This window comes from Barbus barbus, assembly GCF_936440315.1.
Source record: "Barbus barbus genome assembly, chromosome: 1".
Classification (NCBI taxonomy): Eukaryota; Metazoa; Chordata; class Actinopteri; order Cypriniformes; family Cyprinidae; genus Barbus; species Barbus barbus.
The window spans coordinates 46,062,053-46,081,685 of record NC_136729.1 but is presented as its reverse complement, the minus strand read 5'-3'; the positions used below and the strand labels follow the sequence as shown (position 1 = coordinate 46,081,685).

Below are 19,633 nucleotides of genomic sequence, written 5' to 3'. Positions count from 1 at the left end.
ACGCATGTATACAGTTTGCAGTTGCATTTCTGTATAGATGAAAATTTGTTATCCCTTGCTCGTCCTGAAATGTCAGATCTTCTAAAGCATGAGCACATGGTGGATTTCTGGTCTAAAGGAACACTCGAGATGTGTGAGGTCTTACTGAGTGTTTCGCATACAGGAGGCACATTCATTCTTTTCAGGTGCATCAGTGTTGTGTGACGCCACAGGAATGTTTAGAGCCGCTGTCCAAATCCTTATGCATTAGCCACATGGCTGACATGTCTTCAGTCCAGACTGGACAATTTTGTTTTGTGATTCAGCACTAATGCATGCATAAATTTGTAGTCACATTTCTGTCTAGATGAAAAAACATCTAGTTTTCCTTGCTCCTCCTGAAATGCCAAGCCTTCTGCAAGCATTGCAACATGAGTGCATGGTAGATGTCTGGCCTGAAGGAACACTGTAGATGTGTGATGTCTGAGTATTTGCATGCCAGGAACGCATTCAGCTGTATGAATGCTGCAACATGCCACAAAAACCATGTAGCATCGTTGTCACAGTAGACTGGCATTATCTTCAGAAGAGTAGACTATTTTGTGTTATGATTCTGCACTAATGCATTTATGAAGTCTGCAGTCGCATTTCTAGCTAGATGAAAATGTCCTTATCCCATGCTTGTACCAGGTCTCTTGAGGTCATTGCAGCATATTTTTGGTCTGCAGATGTACTGTAATGAAGTCTTAATGAGTGTTTCGCATGCAAGAGGCACATTAATTGTTTTGAGTTGCATGAAGTCTAGTGTGACTGTCCAAACCCATCTGCACCAGACACATTAGTGTGACGTGTCTTCAGAGGAGCGGGTGATTTGATTTTACACTGCAATTAGGCACTAATGCATATAAAGATTGAGTCGCATTTCTGTCATGCCGCTAAATGTAGCCATCAGTTATTATAATTATTTCAGCTCTATGAACTAATTTTTCATTGGGAATTACGTGTTTGTTTGGACCAGACTGTACCAGACAAAAGACAAAGATGACCGCAGACATGTTCAGCTTGAAGCCACATAGCGGAGCCCTTTTCCCCAACTCTCACACACACACACACACACACAGTTAGTGCACTGGAAGTCAAAGCAACGGAAGAATGCAGCACACCTTGAGCGTTGTACATGCTGAGGGTGGGGTTGTTATAGACGGCTGAGTCGCCCAGTAAGGTGTTATAGGGGTTGTTAGAGGCGTGAGCGCGCAGCAGAGTGTTTGGGATGAGGTGATTGGCCATGGCACCTGATATAGCCGCACAGATGGAGAGAAGAACACACAGAGAAGATCAAACAAATGCAGCAACAATGTTAGCATCGTTATCATACAAGCCGTCTCATCATCAGCCACAGAAAAAAAAAAAGCAAGAGCATTCAACCAATGTTAGCATTCTTATCTCATCAGAGGTCTATTTGAGTGAGTGTTGTAATGCAATTTGGAAGAACATTATCACTTTGACAAAGGTCAAAAATATTGATGAATCATTTTGCAGCTAGAGCATATAATCCCCCCCCCCCCCCAATCAAAAGCTTTCTAGAATGTATGGAAGCCCATGTCCACTGAACAAGAAAGAAAATAATGCTGTATTAAATCATAATTACAACATAAATCACAATGATGAGATACTAAGTCATGATGAGATAAGTCAATTATCACTTGTATTATTGTAATAAAAAGTAATAAAGCTCATACTTTTGACTTCTTAATTTATACTTTATCTCATAAGTATTACTTTTCATAATTTTGACAATTTTTCACTTTTGATTTTTTATGTAATAACTGATTTTTATCTCACAATTTAGGCCCACAATTTCTATTTTCTGTCATAATCTCCTAAAGGTTTTTTTTTTTTTTCCCCTCTTCACATAATGACTTATCTCATAAATTTGACAGTATCTCATAATTTGGACTTGGTCAATTTTTGTCAACTTGGTCAAGATTTTTACGTAATAACTGAACTTTTATCTCACAATTTGTATGTTCTGTCATAATCTCCTAAATGTTTTTTTTTTTTTTTTTTTATCAGATAATGACTTATCTCTTAAATTTGAATGCTCATAGTTTAGACTATCTCATAATTATGACAGTATGTCATAATTTCGACTTTGTCAATTTGTATTTTTATGTAATAACTGACCTTTTATCTCACAATTGATATGCTCTGTCATAATCGTATAACTTTTTTTTAATTGCATAATTATAACTTCTCATAATTTCAATCTTTTGTCATAATATTAAGTTTATCTCTTAATTATGTCTTATGACTCGCCAATTTAGTCTTGTAATAACTGACTTTATCGTCTCACAATTTCTATGTTCTGTCTGTCTCATAATCACATAATTATGATTATCTCATAATCATTTCATAATTATGACCTTTTTATGTCATAATAATGATTTATCAAAGCATTTTTTTGAGTGGCAGAAAAAGGCTTCCATACAAATGAGAATGTTCCTCCCCCTAATCACCTACTGTACATCTAACTAGCGATAGCATGAAGCAAATCATGTTTCACATCTGTGATGTAAACAAAAGGCTAGTGGTTATTTAAAAAGGGACAAACCCTTTATATTCTGCTAAAACTTCCCTTAACGCTGGAAAGACAACTCTGCTCATCAAACCATTCCATAGAGTGTTTAATATTAGCAGCAGTGGTGATAAATAGGGATGAATTTACAGACAGAACTTCTCTGAAACTGAAAGGTTGCATTCTGACAGTTCTGTCTCTCCAAGATGTTGTGTCTTGAAAATCCATCCCCTTTAAAACACCGCTTTTGTAACAAATTCTCCTCCATCTTCTTCACTTTCAAGACAATTACTGCTGGATTGAAATTTCCTGCTGTGAACAGTGTTTCTATTATTGTGCATAATCTCTCGGCAGGCCCACACAGAATCTGTGCGCACCCATTTCCACAAAATTGGATTTTCACAAAGTTCTACATCTCCTGCCCCTTGCGTTTATTAAATATTTTAGCTATTAGTTATCAATAAGAATATAATGCTTTCAGCTCAGCTCTTGTTTTTTTACTTTGCAATAACAAGACTTGTTATAGCCTATTTTGTTTTGTTATATCTGCCCATTTAACACAAATAAACCAGACTAAACCATCCTAACCTGAACGACTAGTCATTCAGATGACCTATCAACTAGACAATTAAAAAAAAATGTATGTAATTGTATAATACTTTCTATTTGATTCTCCAATGAAGACCGTGTCCAAAATGAGCTAATTTCTTCAACAGAACTTTGATCGTGAGTATCAGCGTAGGCACGTTTATCATGCTGTCGGCTAATTATACACCTCTGAAAATCATACGCTGAACACTGAGATAAGCACTGTTACATCCCATGATGTAAATGTTGTGTATGTTGGGAGATGGTCACATGTTTTTCTCTCCTCCCTCTTTCTTTCTATCTCTCTACCAAGCAGTGGTCCAAATCAGCCGCAGCTTATTGCAATTAGCGGCAGCGTGGTTTCCCTGTTACACAGTGTGCAACGGATATAAAGGAGCAGAGAGACACAGCTCGGGAGGCGTCCCTTATCCGCTATCCCAGAGACGTCGTTTGTGTAGTTGCTCTTGAGCAATCTGTGATCTGTAAACTTAAAGTGTGGTTACAACAACGTTACTGTTGAGACTCTGTGTGAGTCTAGTTTTGTGAAACCGTGTAAAGCCGGGCTCACACTGTGCAATTTTTAATAGTCTTTTGCGATTGTTGCTTGTCACACTGTACGAACATGATCCCCATGTCAGACTGTAGGATCTCAGTTGTCTTAATGTCAGACGGTACGACAGTCAAGACGCGATAAAAACGGACGTACTCAAGAAGACTTGTCCGAAGTTTTACGTCATCAATACGTGACCCGCGTTCTCTCGCTATAATGGTAGCTAGCAAACAACAGCAACGTGTAGCGTTAGTTTTATTAATTACATGCCTTGATTTAAAAAAAAAAAAAAAAAAAAACGAAAAAGACGAGGTGTGTGGAGCAAGTCATGGCTGGGCAAAAGAGGACTTTATGGACTTCCAGTTCTACAGAGCGAACTTGAGGTAATTTTGTTATTCGAGTTTAAACATCCTGCCCCTTAATAAATAAACTTTAAGTAAACTTTACTTTGTACATATATTGTTTTTACAAATAATGAATGGTTTGAAGTTATCGTGCTATTTGCGTCATCAAGTTCAGTGCTCCTATTGGTTCTTGGTTTGACGGTCGTCGTAGATGATGTCACACTGCAGGAAAGTGTCTGAAATCTTCTGACACTGCCAGAATTTAATCGGAGGAAAAAATTGATCGCAATGGCCATTAATCGGCTGTCGGTGAACATGTCAAACCAGCGATCTAGACAACCGATTTTAGCCTAGGATTATAGGAATCTTTTAGGATTTTCTAAATTTGTCTCAGACGACCAAATCGTGGCCAAAATCGCACAGTGTGAGCCGGGATTAAGGAGTTGGGCGCCGATTTATTTGGGTTTAACCTCTTCTAAACTTTTCTCCTGTTTTTCTTTAATCAGGGAGAGAAGTAAGATTATTGTCTTTTATTTTGTTTTCTTTTGCTAGGGAAGTTATTTTGTTATGACATTTAGAAAGACTGTTTTGCTTGTTACTTTGGCATTTGCTCTCTCCTGACGACTTGGTTATTTAAGTTGATTAACTACTATGATATTGTATATTTTCAATATGTATTCTTTTTGGTTTATGTTAAGCTCTTAATAAAACAATTAAGTATATTTCCGACATTTGATATTCTTTTGTATCATGATGTTTAATAGAGGGTTTTGTGTGAACCTTTATTGGAATTGTTATGGGTGAAAGTGATAAGAGCTGGGATAGAGGAAAGGAGATTTCTCAACTTTCACTTTCAATTGATTTAATCACATCTTTTGACTTTGTTACTTCCGCTTTGAAACCCCTAGACTATAGAGGGGAACGTAACAGCACCTTCAGTGATACAACACAGAAAGCAAGACAGACAGGGTTGAGCTTTAAATGCAGAGGAAATGATTACACAAATTGACCTTTGATCTTCACAGTGTTTGCACAGAAGGTCCTGACCTCTGAAAAAAAATCTCTCCAAAAGTGAGCTAAACCTCCATGGCAACAACATCCCTTTGACGAGGTAAAATGATTCATAAACAAATTATGGCTGTCAGAATTAACGCATTAACATGATTAAAAATGTGCAATATGTAATTATTCAAATTTGTGCAGTTAACACATTTGCCAAGTTTTATAAGCTAAACACTATAATTTAGCAGAAGACATCTCAAGATGACTAAGAATAAAACCATAAAGTATCAGGATAGCAGCAGTAGTAGGCTATTATATACTTACTACTATATTATACAAACATATTACTTAGTGCTTTCTGTATACACACAGTCATATATTATATATAAATAACTACATGCACACACGCTTCGTAATTTAAGTTTATACTATAGAACTTTACTCAGTACTTTCTGCTATAGTCATAGGTAATACATAAAAAATTAAAACAATCGACAAGTCAAAAATATGAGATATTGTCATAATTATGAGAAACATTGTCAAAAGTTAAAAATTATGAGATGCTAATTTATAATTATGAGATAGTCTAAATGATGACAAAGGTCAAAATTAAAAGTCAAAATTATGAGATAATATTTCATAATTATGAGATAAAGTCTAAATTATGACAAAGGCTGAAATTATGTGACATAATTATAATTAATAAATAAAACGTCTGTCTCACTATGACCCATGTATAATGACTGATTGGGTTAACAACAACAACAACAAAAAGTGTGATTAAATAATTAAAATAATTCAATAATAAATGGTAGTTATTATTGATATATTTACACTAACTGGCAGTCCTACCATAAGTTTTAAAATGTTTTCTTTGACTACAGAATGTTTTCTGTAGTTATTGTAATTCTTTGATGGTTTTGTATCTCAGACTGTAATCTGTCATAACAAACGTGTGTGTGTGTGTGTGTGTCTGTCTGTCTGTTTAGATGAGTCTTGTGATTTCTCTGTATGTCTCTCACACACTCTTCCTCTGAGTTGGGCTGTGTGTCTCTGGTTAATACGTCTGTCCGCTCTGAGCAGCATGAGTGATGGAATGTCTCACACACACACACACACACACACACGTCTGGGTTAAGTGCTGAGAGCCTAATTATTGCCATCGTGACACTTCCTTTCTCTAGAGAGGGTCAATCCATCATCATAACAGAACATTAGTGTCTCACTGATCAGAACGCAGACAGAGAGAGAGACTGAGAGAAATCAGCTTCACAGAGGTGTCTGATATATTCAGAGCAGATCTTCATTGCCCTGCACACCGTTCTCTCTCTCTCTTTGTGTGGGGGAGGGCTTTCAAAGCCAGAGTTTAAGAACAAAATTGTTCTAATAAGTGAGCTAAATCTGATAAATCTCGACTGGAAAAAATGGCTCATATATCTAGTATTTTTATTTTTTTGTAAAGAAAATTCAGAAGCTTTTGACATTATGTGAATGGTTTTATGGCACTTTCCTCAAAAAAAGGTGGTATTTTTAAACATCAAATATCTTTATTGGGATCAGGGCATTGGCGCCACTTAACCTTCTCAACTCTATCCCTCAATAAATGTGTAGATTTTTTAGATGTCCTATTTCACCTCAAATTACATTAACAAGAGTGATTGTCTATACACAGAAAGCATATTAAAGTGTTCACTTTAATGTTTCAATTTTTGTGAAAATTAAAAAAAAAACTCAAAAGATTGGTGAAATGATATTCTATCGTCTTTCAGCATAACATGTATTTATGTAAAACCTATTTAGGCTTGTTATTAAATATGCCTGACATTACTTTTTTTTTTTGGTAGGCTATATGAACTATTGTTACACTAAATGACATTTTAGTGGGTATCTTCTGTAAATCATGCTAAAAACATATGCTAGTCATTATGTTTTGCTAAAAAAAATAAATAAATACATAAATAAACAGGACACATTCTAATGTGCAGGGAAAAACTACATTTAAAGCTGTATTAAACTTATTGTTCTATTTTCTTTGACCCATATATGTTTAATTGCCAAAATGGAATATTGAAGAAGTAACAACATTTGCAACATTCTGTGCTTATTAAAGTTATTAAATATTAAAGTTCACTTAAAATAATAATAATAATAATAATAACTGGAAGTAAACTAAACTGGAAAGAAAAAGTTCACTTAAAAAAATTATAATAATTGGAAGTAAACTAAACTGGGGAAAACAAACAAAAAAAAAAATATATATATATATATATATATATATTTTATTTCAGCTAGTTGCCAAAGTAACAATTCTCATTTTCATTTAGCTCAACTAAGGTGTACTAATATAAAAAATAAAACTCAAATTAAAATGAATGAAAACTATATTGAAATATTTAAAACAAAGGAACTAATAAAAAATACAACAACACAAGCTCAAGAAAAATGTGAAAAACGTAAATTTGTGCCAGTATTTTGTGTGTTATTTGTGGAAAGTGGCTTATTTACTGAAGCGGCGTGAGTCTGCGGTGACCTGCTCTCAGTGAATCATCCTGAGATGTTTCTCAGCGTCAGCTGCTCTTCTGTCCTGTCCAATCGCTCCGCTTTCACCGAGGGAATGAAGCGTCTCCATTACCGAGGCCTGCAGCTCACTGCTGTCATTTCACTCGACTGGAAATGTTTTGTATTAAGATACGGCATATTCCACGCTAATTATATCCTCATCCACCTGTTTACCTGTCATTTACACAATGTACACAGAGACTGAGCGAACATGAATGTAATCTAAATGTAAATTAAATGAGCTTCATTACATTCAGCTGACAATTATTAAAACGGTCTTAACTTTAACTTTCAGGACTCTTTTCTATTTTCTCCTTATCTCAACACACTACTTAAAGTCTTTAATGTTTAATTACCAGCTGTTATTTTTATTTTAATGGCCACAGAATAGACTTATTTACATCTTCTGTTTTTCTGAAATTTTCTCACGCAATTAAAGCAGCATTTCTGACGCACGGCAGGAGAAACGCACAGACTCTGAATTTACTTGTAAATGTTTAATGTATTGAATGTCAGGATTGGAAAGATCTTCATTAAAGAAACATAAGCGCAGTTTTAAGTTTTATCTGTAGATATGAAATCTTTCTGAACTCTTTTCTGCACTGATTTCGAACATGCAATTATATGGGATGCCAAACTCTGCAGGCGCTGGTTACATTCAGCTTGTTTTTAGTAGGATCTGACTTTATTTCAGATTTTAGGACATGGTTTTCTGTTCTGGAATGAATATAAATATGCTAAAACATGTCAAACCGAGCTGAGAGCACTAAACTTTGCTGGTAGCTGGAAGCATAATCAAATTAGCCAAAAGTATATAAATAAGAGGAAATCTGTGATTTTTTGTAGAATTGCCTGTGTCTAAAATGTAATGTGTTTTAACATCCCTTGTGAAAAACAAGTAAACTTTAGCATACTGTTAAAGTACTTATTACTTTAAAGAACATACTTAAGTGTGACTGAATGTTTTTGGACACTTCTCACCACAAGTTGTAGGTCTATCGTTGCAAAGCACAGTATTCCAGCTTTGTGAATATTCATGTCAAATTCCCAACCAGTGAAATGTGATTTTCAAACCCATGATGAAAACAAAACAATCACGCTGACGATTGCTCCCAGAGCACCATAAAGTGCATTATTGCAAAAGATCGTTTAGTTAATATAGTAATTATTATTAAGAAAATATGCAAAGTTGCTTGGTGATTTTGGAATATTTAACTCTGCTGACTCTATCGCCTTCAAACGGCTGTAGCTAAATCAAGTCATAAATCATGTGAAGGTATTCTTAAGGAGAATGTGAACTCATTTTTGGAAAATTTGCTCATTCTGACTCATTTTGCCAGAACGGGTCACATATGGTTAAAGTACTGCTGAATGCACTGACAAGCATTTATGATAAACTAAAGTATAAAGTACTTTTATGTCATTTCTGTTGAAACTTGTATGTTATGTATTTTAATGTATTTGTAATCACACTTTTTTAATGATGAAAGTGCAATTCAGAACTTTTCAAATATATTAGCTTTAAATGTAATATTGAATAAAAAACTACAGTAAAATGATAATCAAGGACTTTACGGGACTTTAGTATGTTAGTCAACACATCAAAATAAGTGCACTACTTTAAAATACCACAAAATATTATTAAAACATAATGATTTAAAATGTACTTAAAAGTAATTCTTTTGATTTAACATTTTAAAAGTGTACTTAAATGTGTTTGAAAACAGTCATGAAAGTGTCTCTCTAAGTGTCATTTTATTTAATTAATATTATATTATCTGCAAGTTAATTTTTTTGTTAATACTTTTAAGATTTGACACTACAAGTGTACATTCAATGCTATTAAGTGCACTTGTTGTGTGTGCGTGTGTGCGTGTTTTTGTGACAAATGAGGACACACATTTGTATAATGACATGGGTATGACAGGTATTAAAAGGAGAAGGTGACTTATGAGGACATTACCCCATGTCCCCATTTTTCAAAATGCTTATAAATCATACAGAATGAGTTTTTTTGAGAAAGTAAAAATGCACAAAGTTTCCTGTAAGGGGTAGGGGTAGGTGTAGAGTTGGTGCAGGGTGATAGAAAATACGGTTTGTACAGTATAAAAACCATTACGCCTATGGAATGTCCCCACAATTCACAAAAACAAACGTGTGTGTGTGTGTGTGTGAGAGAGAGAGTGTGTGTGTGTGTACCTCTGTTGAGTGTCGCTGAACTGTTAATGTCTCCAGCCATGAATGAAGACTCGGACTGCTTCCTCACCGTGTCGTTCCACATGCGGCGGATTCGGCTCTGTGAACAACAACAGCGTTTCACACACATTCCTCGCATGATGAGAGACAGATCACTTCATCTGCTACACACTAATCAGTCAGAAATTAAACCAAACAGCCTTTCCATCTCTTAAACAAACATCACAGGTTTGGAACGACACAACTGTGAGCAAACCACAATAAAATTAATTTTTTTTTGCTTTATCCCTCCTAAAACACTCCCAACACACTGAAGCAGTGTTTGTTTGTCAGTTTAATAATCGTGTGTCTGTTCCACATCTCTCTGACATTTACACACACACACATACACACGATCCCGGGTTCTGCTTCATGTCAGACTCTCGTTACATGTTTGCACATGACCCCTGAAAGGCCAAAGGTCAAATTGGAAACCTCGTCTTCACGGAGATCATGTAACCATACAAACTGTTACCATGGAAACGGGATATTAAAGCACAGATATGTAAAGCTGTAGATTTGTTTGAGACAAGGACAACATGCAATGGAAATCCTGCCTGCATCAAGCTTCAGTCCTAGGACACAAATGCAAATGATGATTTTTTTCTAGAAGGGAATGAATTCTATATTTTGCAATTGAATTCATTCATTCATTCAAAAAAAAAAAAATAATATACTGCATGTAGTATGCAAATATTTCAATATATTTGTAAACAGAAGTTTTGGAACAGACTGAATTGTAAAAAGCACAAACAAATGAGTCTTTTCTTGCCTTTCCTGTAAAACACTGCAATAACTTTTTTATTACATAAACTTATTGTCAAAATGTGCAGTGGACAGTAGTGCATTTCTTGGTTTTGAACGGATTGTATTGTAAAAAGCATATATAAATGAATAAATAAATAATGTTTCCCATAATGCAAAGTCCTCGAACTTATATTTCAAACATGACCTGTAAATAGTATCTACTACGACTTTTAACTTAAACCATCTTTACTTGCAATTTTAACACGCTTACAAATGGATTAAAACACCAAACTGGATTAAAAATGCTAAATATCTAGTTCCCTGTCGATACTCCACTCTTACTGCGTCTTGAAGAAGACGCATATGGGAAAAGGCCCTTTTTCTCCTGAACTGAAAGCCTTATTCAATCACGCAGTGAGACTGCACGACTATTGGTTCGTGCAGTGTGTAAAAAACGAACCAATGGGTCGACTTCGCCTCCGTTGATCCCAGAGGCCTCCTTCAAGAGCGGCACCGCTCGCCCCATCAAAGCGTTTCAGAGGATGCTGGGCCTCATGGCCGCAGAATCACCAGTGCAACAGCTGGGCCTGCTTCGCATGCGACCCCTTCAATGCTGGTTGAAATCACGGGTTCCACCCCATGCATGGCGTCACAGACGCCTACATATCAGGGTGAGCCAGGCCTGTGTAACAGCCATGGCCCCCTGGAGGAACCCCCGCTGGATGGAGAAGGGCGTGGCCATGGGTATGGTCTGCAGCAGGAAGGTTGTCACGACAGATGCCTCCAACACAGGTTGGGGGGGCACTGTGCGAAGGCAAACCAACTTTCGGCCATTGGTCGAAAGTGGAGAAAGGCTTCCACATCAACTGCTTGGAGATGCTAGCAGTATGTCGAGCCTGCCAGTTCTTCCTGCCAGATCTAATAGGACGCCATGTGCTGATCCGCTCAGACAACATGTCCGTGGTGTCCTATATAAATCACCAAGGAGGTCTCTCCTCGATAGGCAGGTCCATGGCCAGCCTGGTGGTGCTTGAGCGCCACCTGTGGCTCACGCTGATGGAAATCAAGGACGCAGACAAGGTCCCATTCCTTCATGCCCCGATTTCCCGCAACAGCCTCTTTGGACCTGCAGTAGAAGGGTTTTCTGAGCACTTCACAGAAGCACAGAAGTCGTCACAGGCCATGCGACACTTCCTGCCAAAGCACTCCAGCTCCACAGCTGCTCCTAGTCGCCCTAAGTCTCTCCTCTGAAATCAGCACACTTACCGTGACTTATCTTTGCTCTGCCCTGTCAGAGCTTTGAGAATCTACTTTGAGCGTTCCGCCTCTTTTAGACGGACGGAACAGCTCTTTGTTAGCTTCGGTAGCTGCGCCAAAGGGCATCCGGTCACAAAGCAGAGACCTAACCTGGACGTACCGGCCTTAAAGGCCAGGGTCCTCTCTGCTTAGATGGGCGCACATATACTACGTTATGGGAACAATTCTGACGGAGAGTCCTTGACCGCGACGCGCTCAAGCTCTCTGGTTGGTTGCTTGCATACTTTCGGTCCTGGAAGTACCGAATATGTAAGATTCGTCGCCATAGGCTCGTGCAGCTCCGCTGCCGACCCATTGTTTCATTTTTTTACACACTGCACGATCCAATAGTCGTGCAGTTTCACAGCGTGATTGAATAAGGCTTCAGTCCAGGAGAAAAAATGATTTTTCCCATATGCATCTTTATCAAGACGCAGTACTCATTCCGTATCTCAGGGAACCGAGGTTACGACAGTAACTGAGTACGTTTTATGATAATTGGAAACCATATTCTGAATGAAACATGTAAAATAAGGAGGTAATATGACAATGGTATAAATTACTGCTGTTAGAAATTATTATTATTTCATACAGCATATTGTTTTACATGCAATTAAAAAAACTATTAAAAAATTATTTAAAAAATAAATAAATAAATAGGGTCAAGAATTTGGAATAATGGAATTATTATTTATTATTAATTATTAATGAAATGATTTCTGAAGGATCATGTGACACGGAAGACTCGAGTAATTATGCTGAAATGCAGCTTTGATCACAGCATTAAATTACATTTTAAAATAAAATAACTTTTTTTTATTGTAATAATATTTCACCATATTACTGTTTTTACTGTGATTTTAATCAAATAAACAGCTTTAGTAAACAGAAGAGACTTAAAAACATTCAAATATATGGATTACTCCAAACTTTTGACCATAAGTATACAACATTTACATTTATGAAAATCTCCTTACTGACTCTTACTGAAGTACCGCTTCTAACACAATGAAAGTGAATGAGAGCGATGCACTGAGCTGCTCAGGTGTGTGGTGTGAAAGTCACAGGGCTGATAGTTACTTGTTCATACTGTAACTGTGAGGAGTTTGTCATACAAGGCGGGTGATGAACCTTGTGATGAAAGAGGAAAGAAAACAAGAGACAGAGAGAGAGAGAGAGTGAGAGAGAATATACACACGGACACTCACAAAATCTCTTGTGTTTGTGCTGCTGTGTCGGTGTGTGTTAGTACCTGTGACGCAGAGGAATATCGTCCCGGGCCGCGTGACGACGAGCTCTTCACCGAACCCATAGACGACTCCACGCTCTTCCCGCTGTAGCAGTGAGTCCGCAGACACTTCCCGTACTCCTTACGCACCTGCACACACACACACACACACACACACACACACACACACACAGACCACAGCCATTAAACCGTGCATCTGCTGTCATTTATTGCGTTTTCACTGTCGTTGTGTTTCCGGACGGTCACTACTGATGTACTGTGTAAAGGTTGTGTGTAATTTATGGAAGTGTTTCTTTAATGATGAAGCATTATAAATGAGTTCAGTGAAGTTTCATCAACTCTTGAAATGTCTCCATCAGATGAACACTGACTTGGCCTCATGTCAAAATGACAAAATGTAGTGAACAGGCCTGTAATTATAAGCCGTTAAACCACTTTGAACAGGCTGCTGTTTTATTTTAATATTATTCATATTTTATTATAGTTTGTATTATTCTGAATTCGTTTTATTTTTATATCTTCACTTTATTTATTTTTTTATATTCCTATTTCTTTTTCATTTAATTTATTTTAGTAGTAATTTTAGTACTTCAACTTACTTCAGCTACTTATTTTGTATCAGTTTGTTGCCAAGGCAACATTTCCAATTTCCATTTAAGTTTTTTTTTTTTTTTGTTATCTATAATATTTATATTTCTCAGCTTTATTTGAATTAATGAACACTGTTTAAATAATTTTACTTAGCAATAACACAGTATTTCAGGTATTCATTTTTAATTTTAATTTAGCAACTTTATATTTTTGTCATTTTTATTAGTTTTTTTCAATAATCCTATTTATCTTTAATTTATTTTTTATTTCAGTTTTAGTAGTCATTTTAATGCTTAAACTTATTTTCTACAAGTTAGTTGTCAAGGCACCATTTATATATATATTTTTTTAATCTAATATTTATATTTTATTTTAGCTATATTTAATTAACCACAAACGTTTTTTAATGGTTTTAGTTAACAATAGCGACACAGATAGTGTGTACAGTAGGTTGTGCGATCTGTAATGTCTTTCTTGCTTTTGAATGTAAAGGACAAGATCAGGAAATGTTTATAATGTGCTAAAAAGGCTAAATAATAAAACTCAAAATAAAATAAAAAAAATTTAATTAACATATTTTATACAAAATAGCTGTATGAGTTTACTTGACATGTTTTGGGTTTATGTTACTGCTTTGTAAAGTAACCATAGCCATATATTCTTTCTATATTTGGTTTGTATTGTGTGTGTGTATATGTTTTCCCAACCTTCTTCTGCAGGACGCAGTGAAATATGAAGATGAACATGCCCTGCAGCGAGTTAAAGATGGTGAAGAGGTACGCCATGATCACTGTACTCTCGTTAACATACATCAGGCCGAACGCCCAGGTCAGGCCCAGCAGACAGAGCAGTGCGATGGCTCCGATTACCCACGATCTGAAACAAACACACACACACAGCTAATTAGCCCTGAAAATACAGCCAGAACTCATTACTTGCAATATAAGACATAAGAGCGAGATCAGTGGCTAAATTGGTCATTTTCTACCCAGCTCTCCACGTAAATTAAATATGACTTCAGTTAAAGTGAACTGCATTTTCTCAATTTTCTTCCCCACTCATGCTGCTCTATATCTGTGGGACTTTGTTTCGCAAGAAAAAAAGAACACGATTGAAAGATCCAAAAAGGACAAAAGCAGCATCAGTCATTCGCTCTCAGAAAAAAAAAAAAAAGGTACAAAAGCTGCCACTGCTTCTGGATCCTTTCAAAAGCTACTCATACATATGGTAATAATACGCATTAGGTAATAATATTTACTTTTTAAAACTAATATGAATCTTTTAAGGCTAAATGTAAAAGGCAACCGACTTTATATCATTTGCACCAATACAAATCAGTATTGGTAACAATTTACATAAACCCTTTATTTATATTGCATAATAAAAATAGTTTTAATGCATTAATTGTGCCTTGTAATGCACCATTGTTGTTTTTATATCATTGATAAAGTGTTTATTAATTTATTAATATTTTGCATCAGTTTTTATTTTTATAGTTTCTGTTTTCTGTTTTAATTTTTGTAATTTAGTTTTTTTTTATATATATATATATATGTCTAAATAGTTTTAATTCTTTTTTATTTCAGTTTTAGTTATTTTAGTGCATCAATTTAAATGTTGCCTTGTCAATAAAATTAAATACATACATACATACATATATATATATATATATATATATATATATACACACACACACACATTGTCATGGTGTTGTGTTGCGGGAAAGACGCAGGAGACTAGGAGTAAGTAAATGTTCTTCGTTTTAATGAATAAATAAAGTAATACAGGAAACACAATGTAAACAGACGAGTGAACGGACCAAGACTCAGGGAGAACTCAGGACTTATAAACACATAGAACATAATCAAGGAGAACTAAAACAAGTGCTAGCAATAATAAATCAAATTAACAAGAACAGGAAAATAACCAAATAAGGAAACTCAGCAAGGATAGGGAAAAAAAGAACAATGAGTCCAGAAACCTTACACACACACACACACACACACACACACACACACATATATATTAGTGCTGTCAAACAATTAATCGTGATTAATCGCATCCAAAATAAAAGTTTTTGTTTACATAATATATGTGTGTACTGTATATATTTATTATGTATATATAAATACACACACATGCATGTATATATTTTGAAAATGTACATGCATTCATATGTATATATTTATATTCATATAATTTACATTATAAATAAATATATTTAATATATAAACTTTTTTTCTGAAATATAAACATGTGTTTGTATTTGTATATACATAATACATATAGTATAATGCATTTTCACCTTGCTTCCAATTAGTTATGAAAATACATGATGCATCACAACGTACATTATGAACTCCTTTATAATGCATTCTACATAAAGGCTTTAATTAAAGTGTTACCAAGATTTGCATTCGATCAAAAACTTCAAAGTTATCATATGACTTCAGAAGACTTTTTAAAAAACAGAGCACAAATCCTACACACCACTTTAATGGGTCTTATTTGGTCTTTTTTGGAGTTTGAGTGGTCTTTTGTTGATTGGAAAAGAGCAGCTCATCTTCCTGCTAAATTTATCCTACTGTGTTTCACAGAAGGGAAGTTTGGAGTGGAGTGAATATAACCGAATTGTCATTTTTAGGCAAACTATCCCTGTAAATACATTCCTGCATCTTGTTCTTTCATTCGCCGAGAGTTGGATTCTGTAACGAGACGCGTGTTGTGTTGTTTTTTACCCATGGGGCTACAGATCCACCCCACTGACTCTATCCAGCTCAATTTAACTTCAAAATTACACACATTTACATCTGGATTACATCCAATTTACCACTAACGGGACATGCAAACTTCATAACATTATCTATAATTTCGAAAAATGAAAGAATAAGCCTCAGTGAGACTGTATATCAGAAGAAATATATCCTCTAATAAACACACTGTATTTCTATATTTTCTGAAGAAATCATCAGCGCAAAACTGGATTTAAAAGTTTGTGAGGGAAGTGAGTTTTAACTCACACAACATTGCAAATGCATCTTTGAGGAACAATTATAGTTGCTCAAAAAACTAAACAAAACAAAACAAAAAAAACAATAAATGTAGAAAATGTGCTGTAAAAATCACTCACAGCCTGGGTTTGATTCGAAAAATGAATATGCATTTTACCTAAAGTTTATGCTAGAGTGTTGTTCTGTGTAAGTTTTAGTGTGATGCGATGCTGAATGCTTAAGTACCATTCAAAAGTTTGGGGTCAGTAAGTTTTTTTTATTATTATTTTTTTTTTTATTAATAATTTTATACAACAAGGATGCATTAAATTGATCAAAAGTGACAGTTTTAAATAAATTCAGTTCTTTTAAACTTTCTATTTGTCAAAGAATACCAAAAAATTAAATGTATCACAGTTTCCACAACAATATTCAGCAGCACAACTGTTTTCAACATTGATAATAATCAGAAATGTTTCTTAAGCAGTAAATCAGTATATTATTATGATTCCTGAAGATCATGTGACACTGAAGACTGGAGTAATGATGCTGAAAATACAGCTGCAGATCACAGAAATAAATTTCATTTTACTACATATTCACATAGAAAACAGTTATTTTAAATTGTAAAATTATTTCACAATTTTCCTGTTTAACTGTATTTTCACTGTATATAATCAAATAAACAGCCATGGTGTGCAGAAAAATAAAAAAACTTATTTTAAAAACAAATACTCTTAAATAAATTGATGCAGCTAAGAGATGACATGAATGCATTTACACTACAATTACAATTGCATAAATAACACTATTAGAGACATGTTTCAAAATAACATTGTCAGTATATAAATCTGAAATGATACTTCTGAATATGAAACAAGTGACTGTCTTGATGAGTGAGTCATTGAATCATTCACTTAACCATTTCGTTCAATGTTTGAATGGTTTAAAATGGTTTCTAAGGCATTTATCATGTTTTTTTGGGGGGGTTATAGATATGAAAAAGGTATCTTTTAAAATATATATGTATATGATGTATTTTCCCTATTTTACTGTCCAACAAAATCTTAAGTCTGATTGCTCAGAAAACCTCACAATTTAAGGAATTGTTCACTTAATAAACACTCAAAAGCATTATGAAGGGAGTCTTTTCTCCCATCACATCTTCAAATGGAACTGAAAGTCAAAAAGACCTTGTCCTGGTTCTCAATGCTTCCATTTGGAGTCATAAAACGTTTTGAGACACACATCAGGACGAGCTGCACAGTAAAGAGGGAAACTTTAAGGGCACTGAGAAGATGATAAGCAGAGAATGAGACACACACACACACACACACACACACACACACACACACACACACGGGTTGTGTGAGTGATTGGCAGCACTTCATATTGTGCCATGAAGGAGAAAGTGAAAACAGGAAGCGAGTGAAGAGGGTTTATTTGCTGTTATGAAGCAGAGCGGAGAGAGGAATATGAGCTGGAGGGAAGGAAAGACGGATCTGCTTACTTAAACTCTGGATCATAATCCTCATAACTGAAGAATGAAAAGTGGAAAAAAGAAAAGCAACAGAAAGTTAGAATAAATAAATGGACACTTGAGAGCAGAATGTGAAGGGAAATGAGGCAGATGGGGTTTGATCAGGGCTGGGCATCATGACATATGTCTACTAAAACAATTGAACATATGAAAACAGAACTACTGGAACTGAGTTACAGAAACTTACCGACTTTACCAACGTTTTTGTACTGAATTTTAAACAGAGACACTATTAAAAACATATTTGGATGCTTACTTTGATCTTTAGTTTTTTCTTATTCTTTGAACAAACTAATTATTATTATTCTAAATAAAAACAACAATAAAAAATGCAATGACAAACTTGCTTATAACGGGTGATGTATGGAGCAGCATGTGAAGTGGACAAAAATACTTTAGTGTGGCCACAAATTCTAATGATTTCCTTTGTTTTATGAAATAGTGACCATGTTGTACTAATTCACTGCCTCATTTTGATTTAATTAATTACTACAACATAGCCACAATTTAATAAAATGAAGGAATTAATTCTTACAGTTCACCTAAAAATGAAAAAAATATATTCTGAAGAATGTGGTTAACCAAACACAGTCGATGGTACCCATTGACTTTCATAGTATTTTCCCCATACTATCAAAGTCAATGGCTACCGTCAACTCTCTGGTCACCAACATTCTTCAAAATATCTTATTTTGTTCTCAAAAGAAGAAATACATTTATACAGGTTTAGAACGACATGAGGCTGAGTAATTTACGAACAATGTATTTCTGGGTGAACTGTCCGTTTAATTCCTGCCAACGATATATATATTCCCCGTATTTCATGTGTGGGGCTCCAAATATACCCATATTATAATGTATAACACAAATATATGAAAGATATGTGGATTTCCCCTTACTTTAAGGGAAGTCGTGGCCTAATGGTTAGAGAGTCGGACTCGTAATCGAAAGGTTGCGGGTTCGAGTCCCCGGCCGGCAGGGATTGTAGGTGGGGGGAGTGAATGTCCAGCGCTCTCTCCACCCTCAATACCACGACTGAGGTGCCCTTGAGCAAGGCACCGAACCCACAATTGCTCCCCGGGCGCCGCAGCATGGCTGCCCACTGCTCCGGGTGTGTGTTCACGGTGTGTGTGTGTGTGTGTGTGTGCATTTGTTCACTACTCACTGCTGTGTGTGTGCACTTGGATGGGTTAAACGCAGAGCACCAATTTCGAGTATGGGTCACCATACTTGACAATACGTCACGACGACTTTAAAAATGATTAGCTTGTGGTTCATTATTATTTTAATGAAAAAAAAATCTAAACATTTTAAATATTGTCAAAAAGGTGCTTTTGTTTTTTTGTTTTGACACCAAATTGTCTTGTCAGTCCTCTCTTCTTGTAGCG

General features: G+C 35.4%; 1 protein-coding gene across 1 annotated transcript in view; it reads right to left on the bottom strand.

Moving 5' to 3' along the window:
• The window catches only part of LOC306868823 (adhesion G protein-coupled receptor L3-like), a gene marked incomplete at its 5' end in the record, with an annotated part of 222,555 nt that overhangs the window by 4,378 nt on the left and 198,544 nt on the right, over positions 1-19,633 (bottom strand). Inside the window, 4 exons of the mRNA XM_079415205.1 lie at positions 1,143-1,271; positions 9,797-9,893; positions 13,128-13,253; positions 14,423-14,591. Coding sequence (XP_079271331.1) covers positions 1,143-1,271; positions 9,797-9,893; positions 13,128-13,253; positions 14,423-14,591 — 521 coding nt within the window. The remainder of the gene's footprint in view (positions 1-1,142; positions 1,272-9,796; positions 9,894-13,127; positions 13,254-14,422; positions 14,592-19,633) is intronic.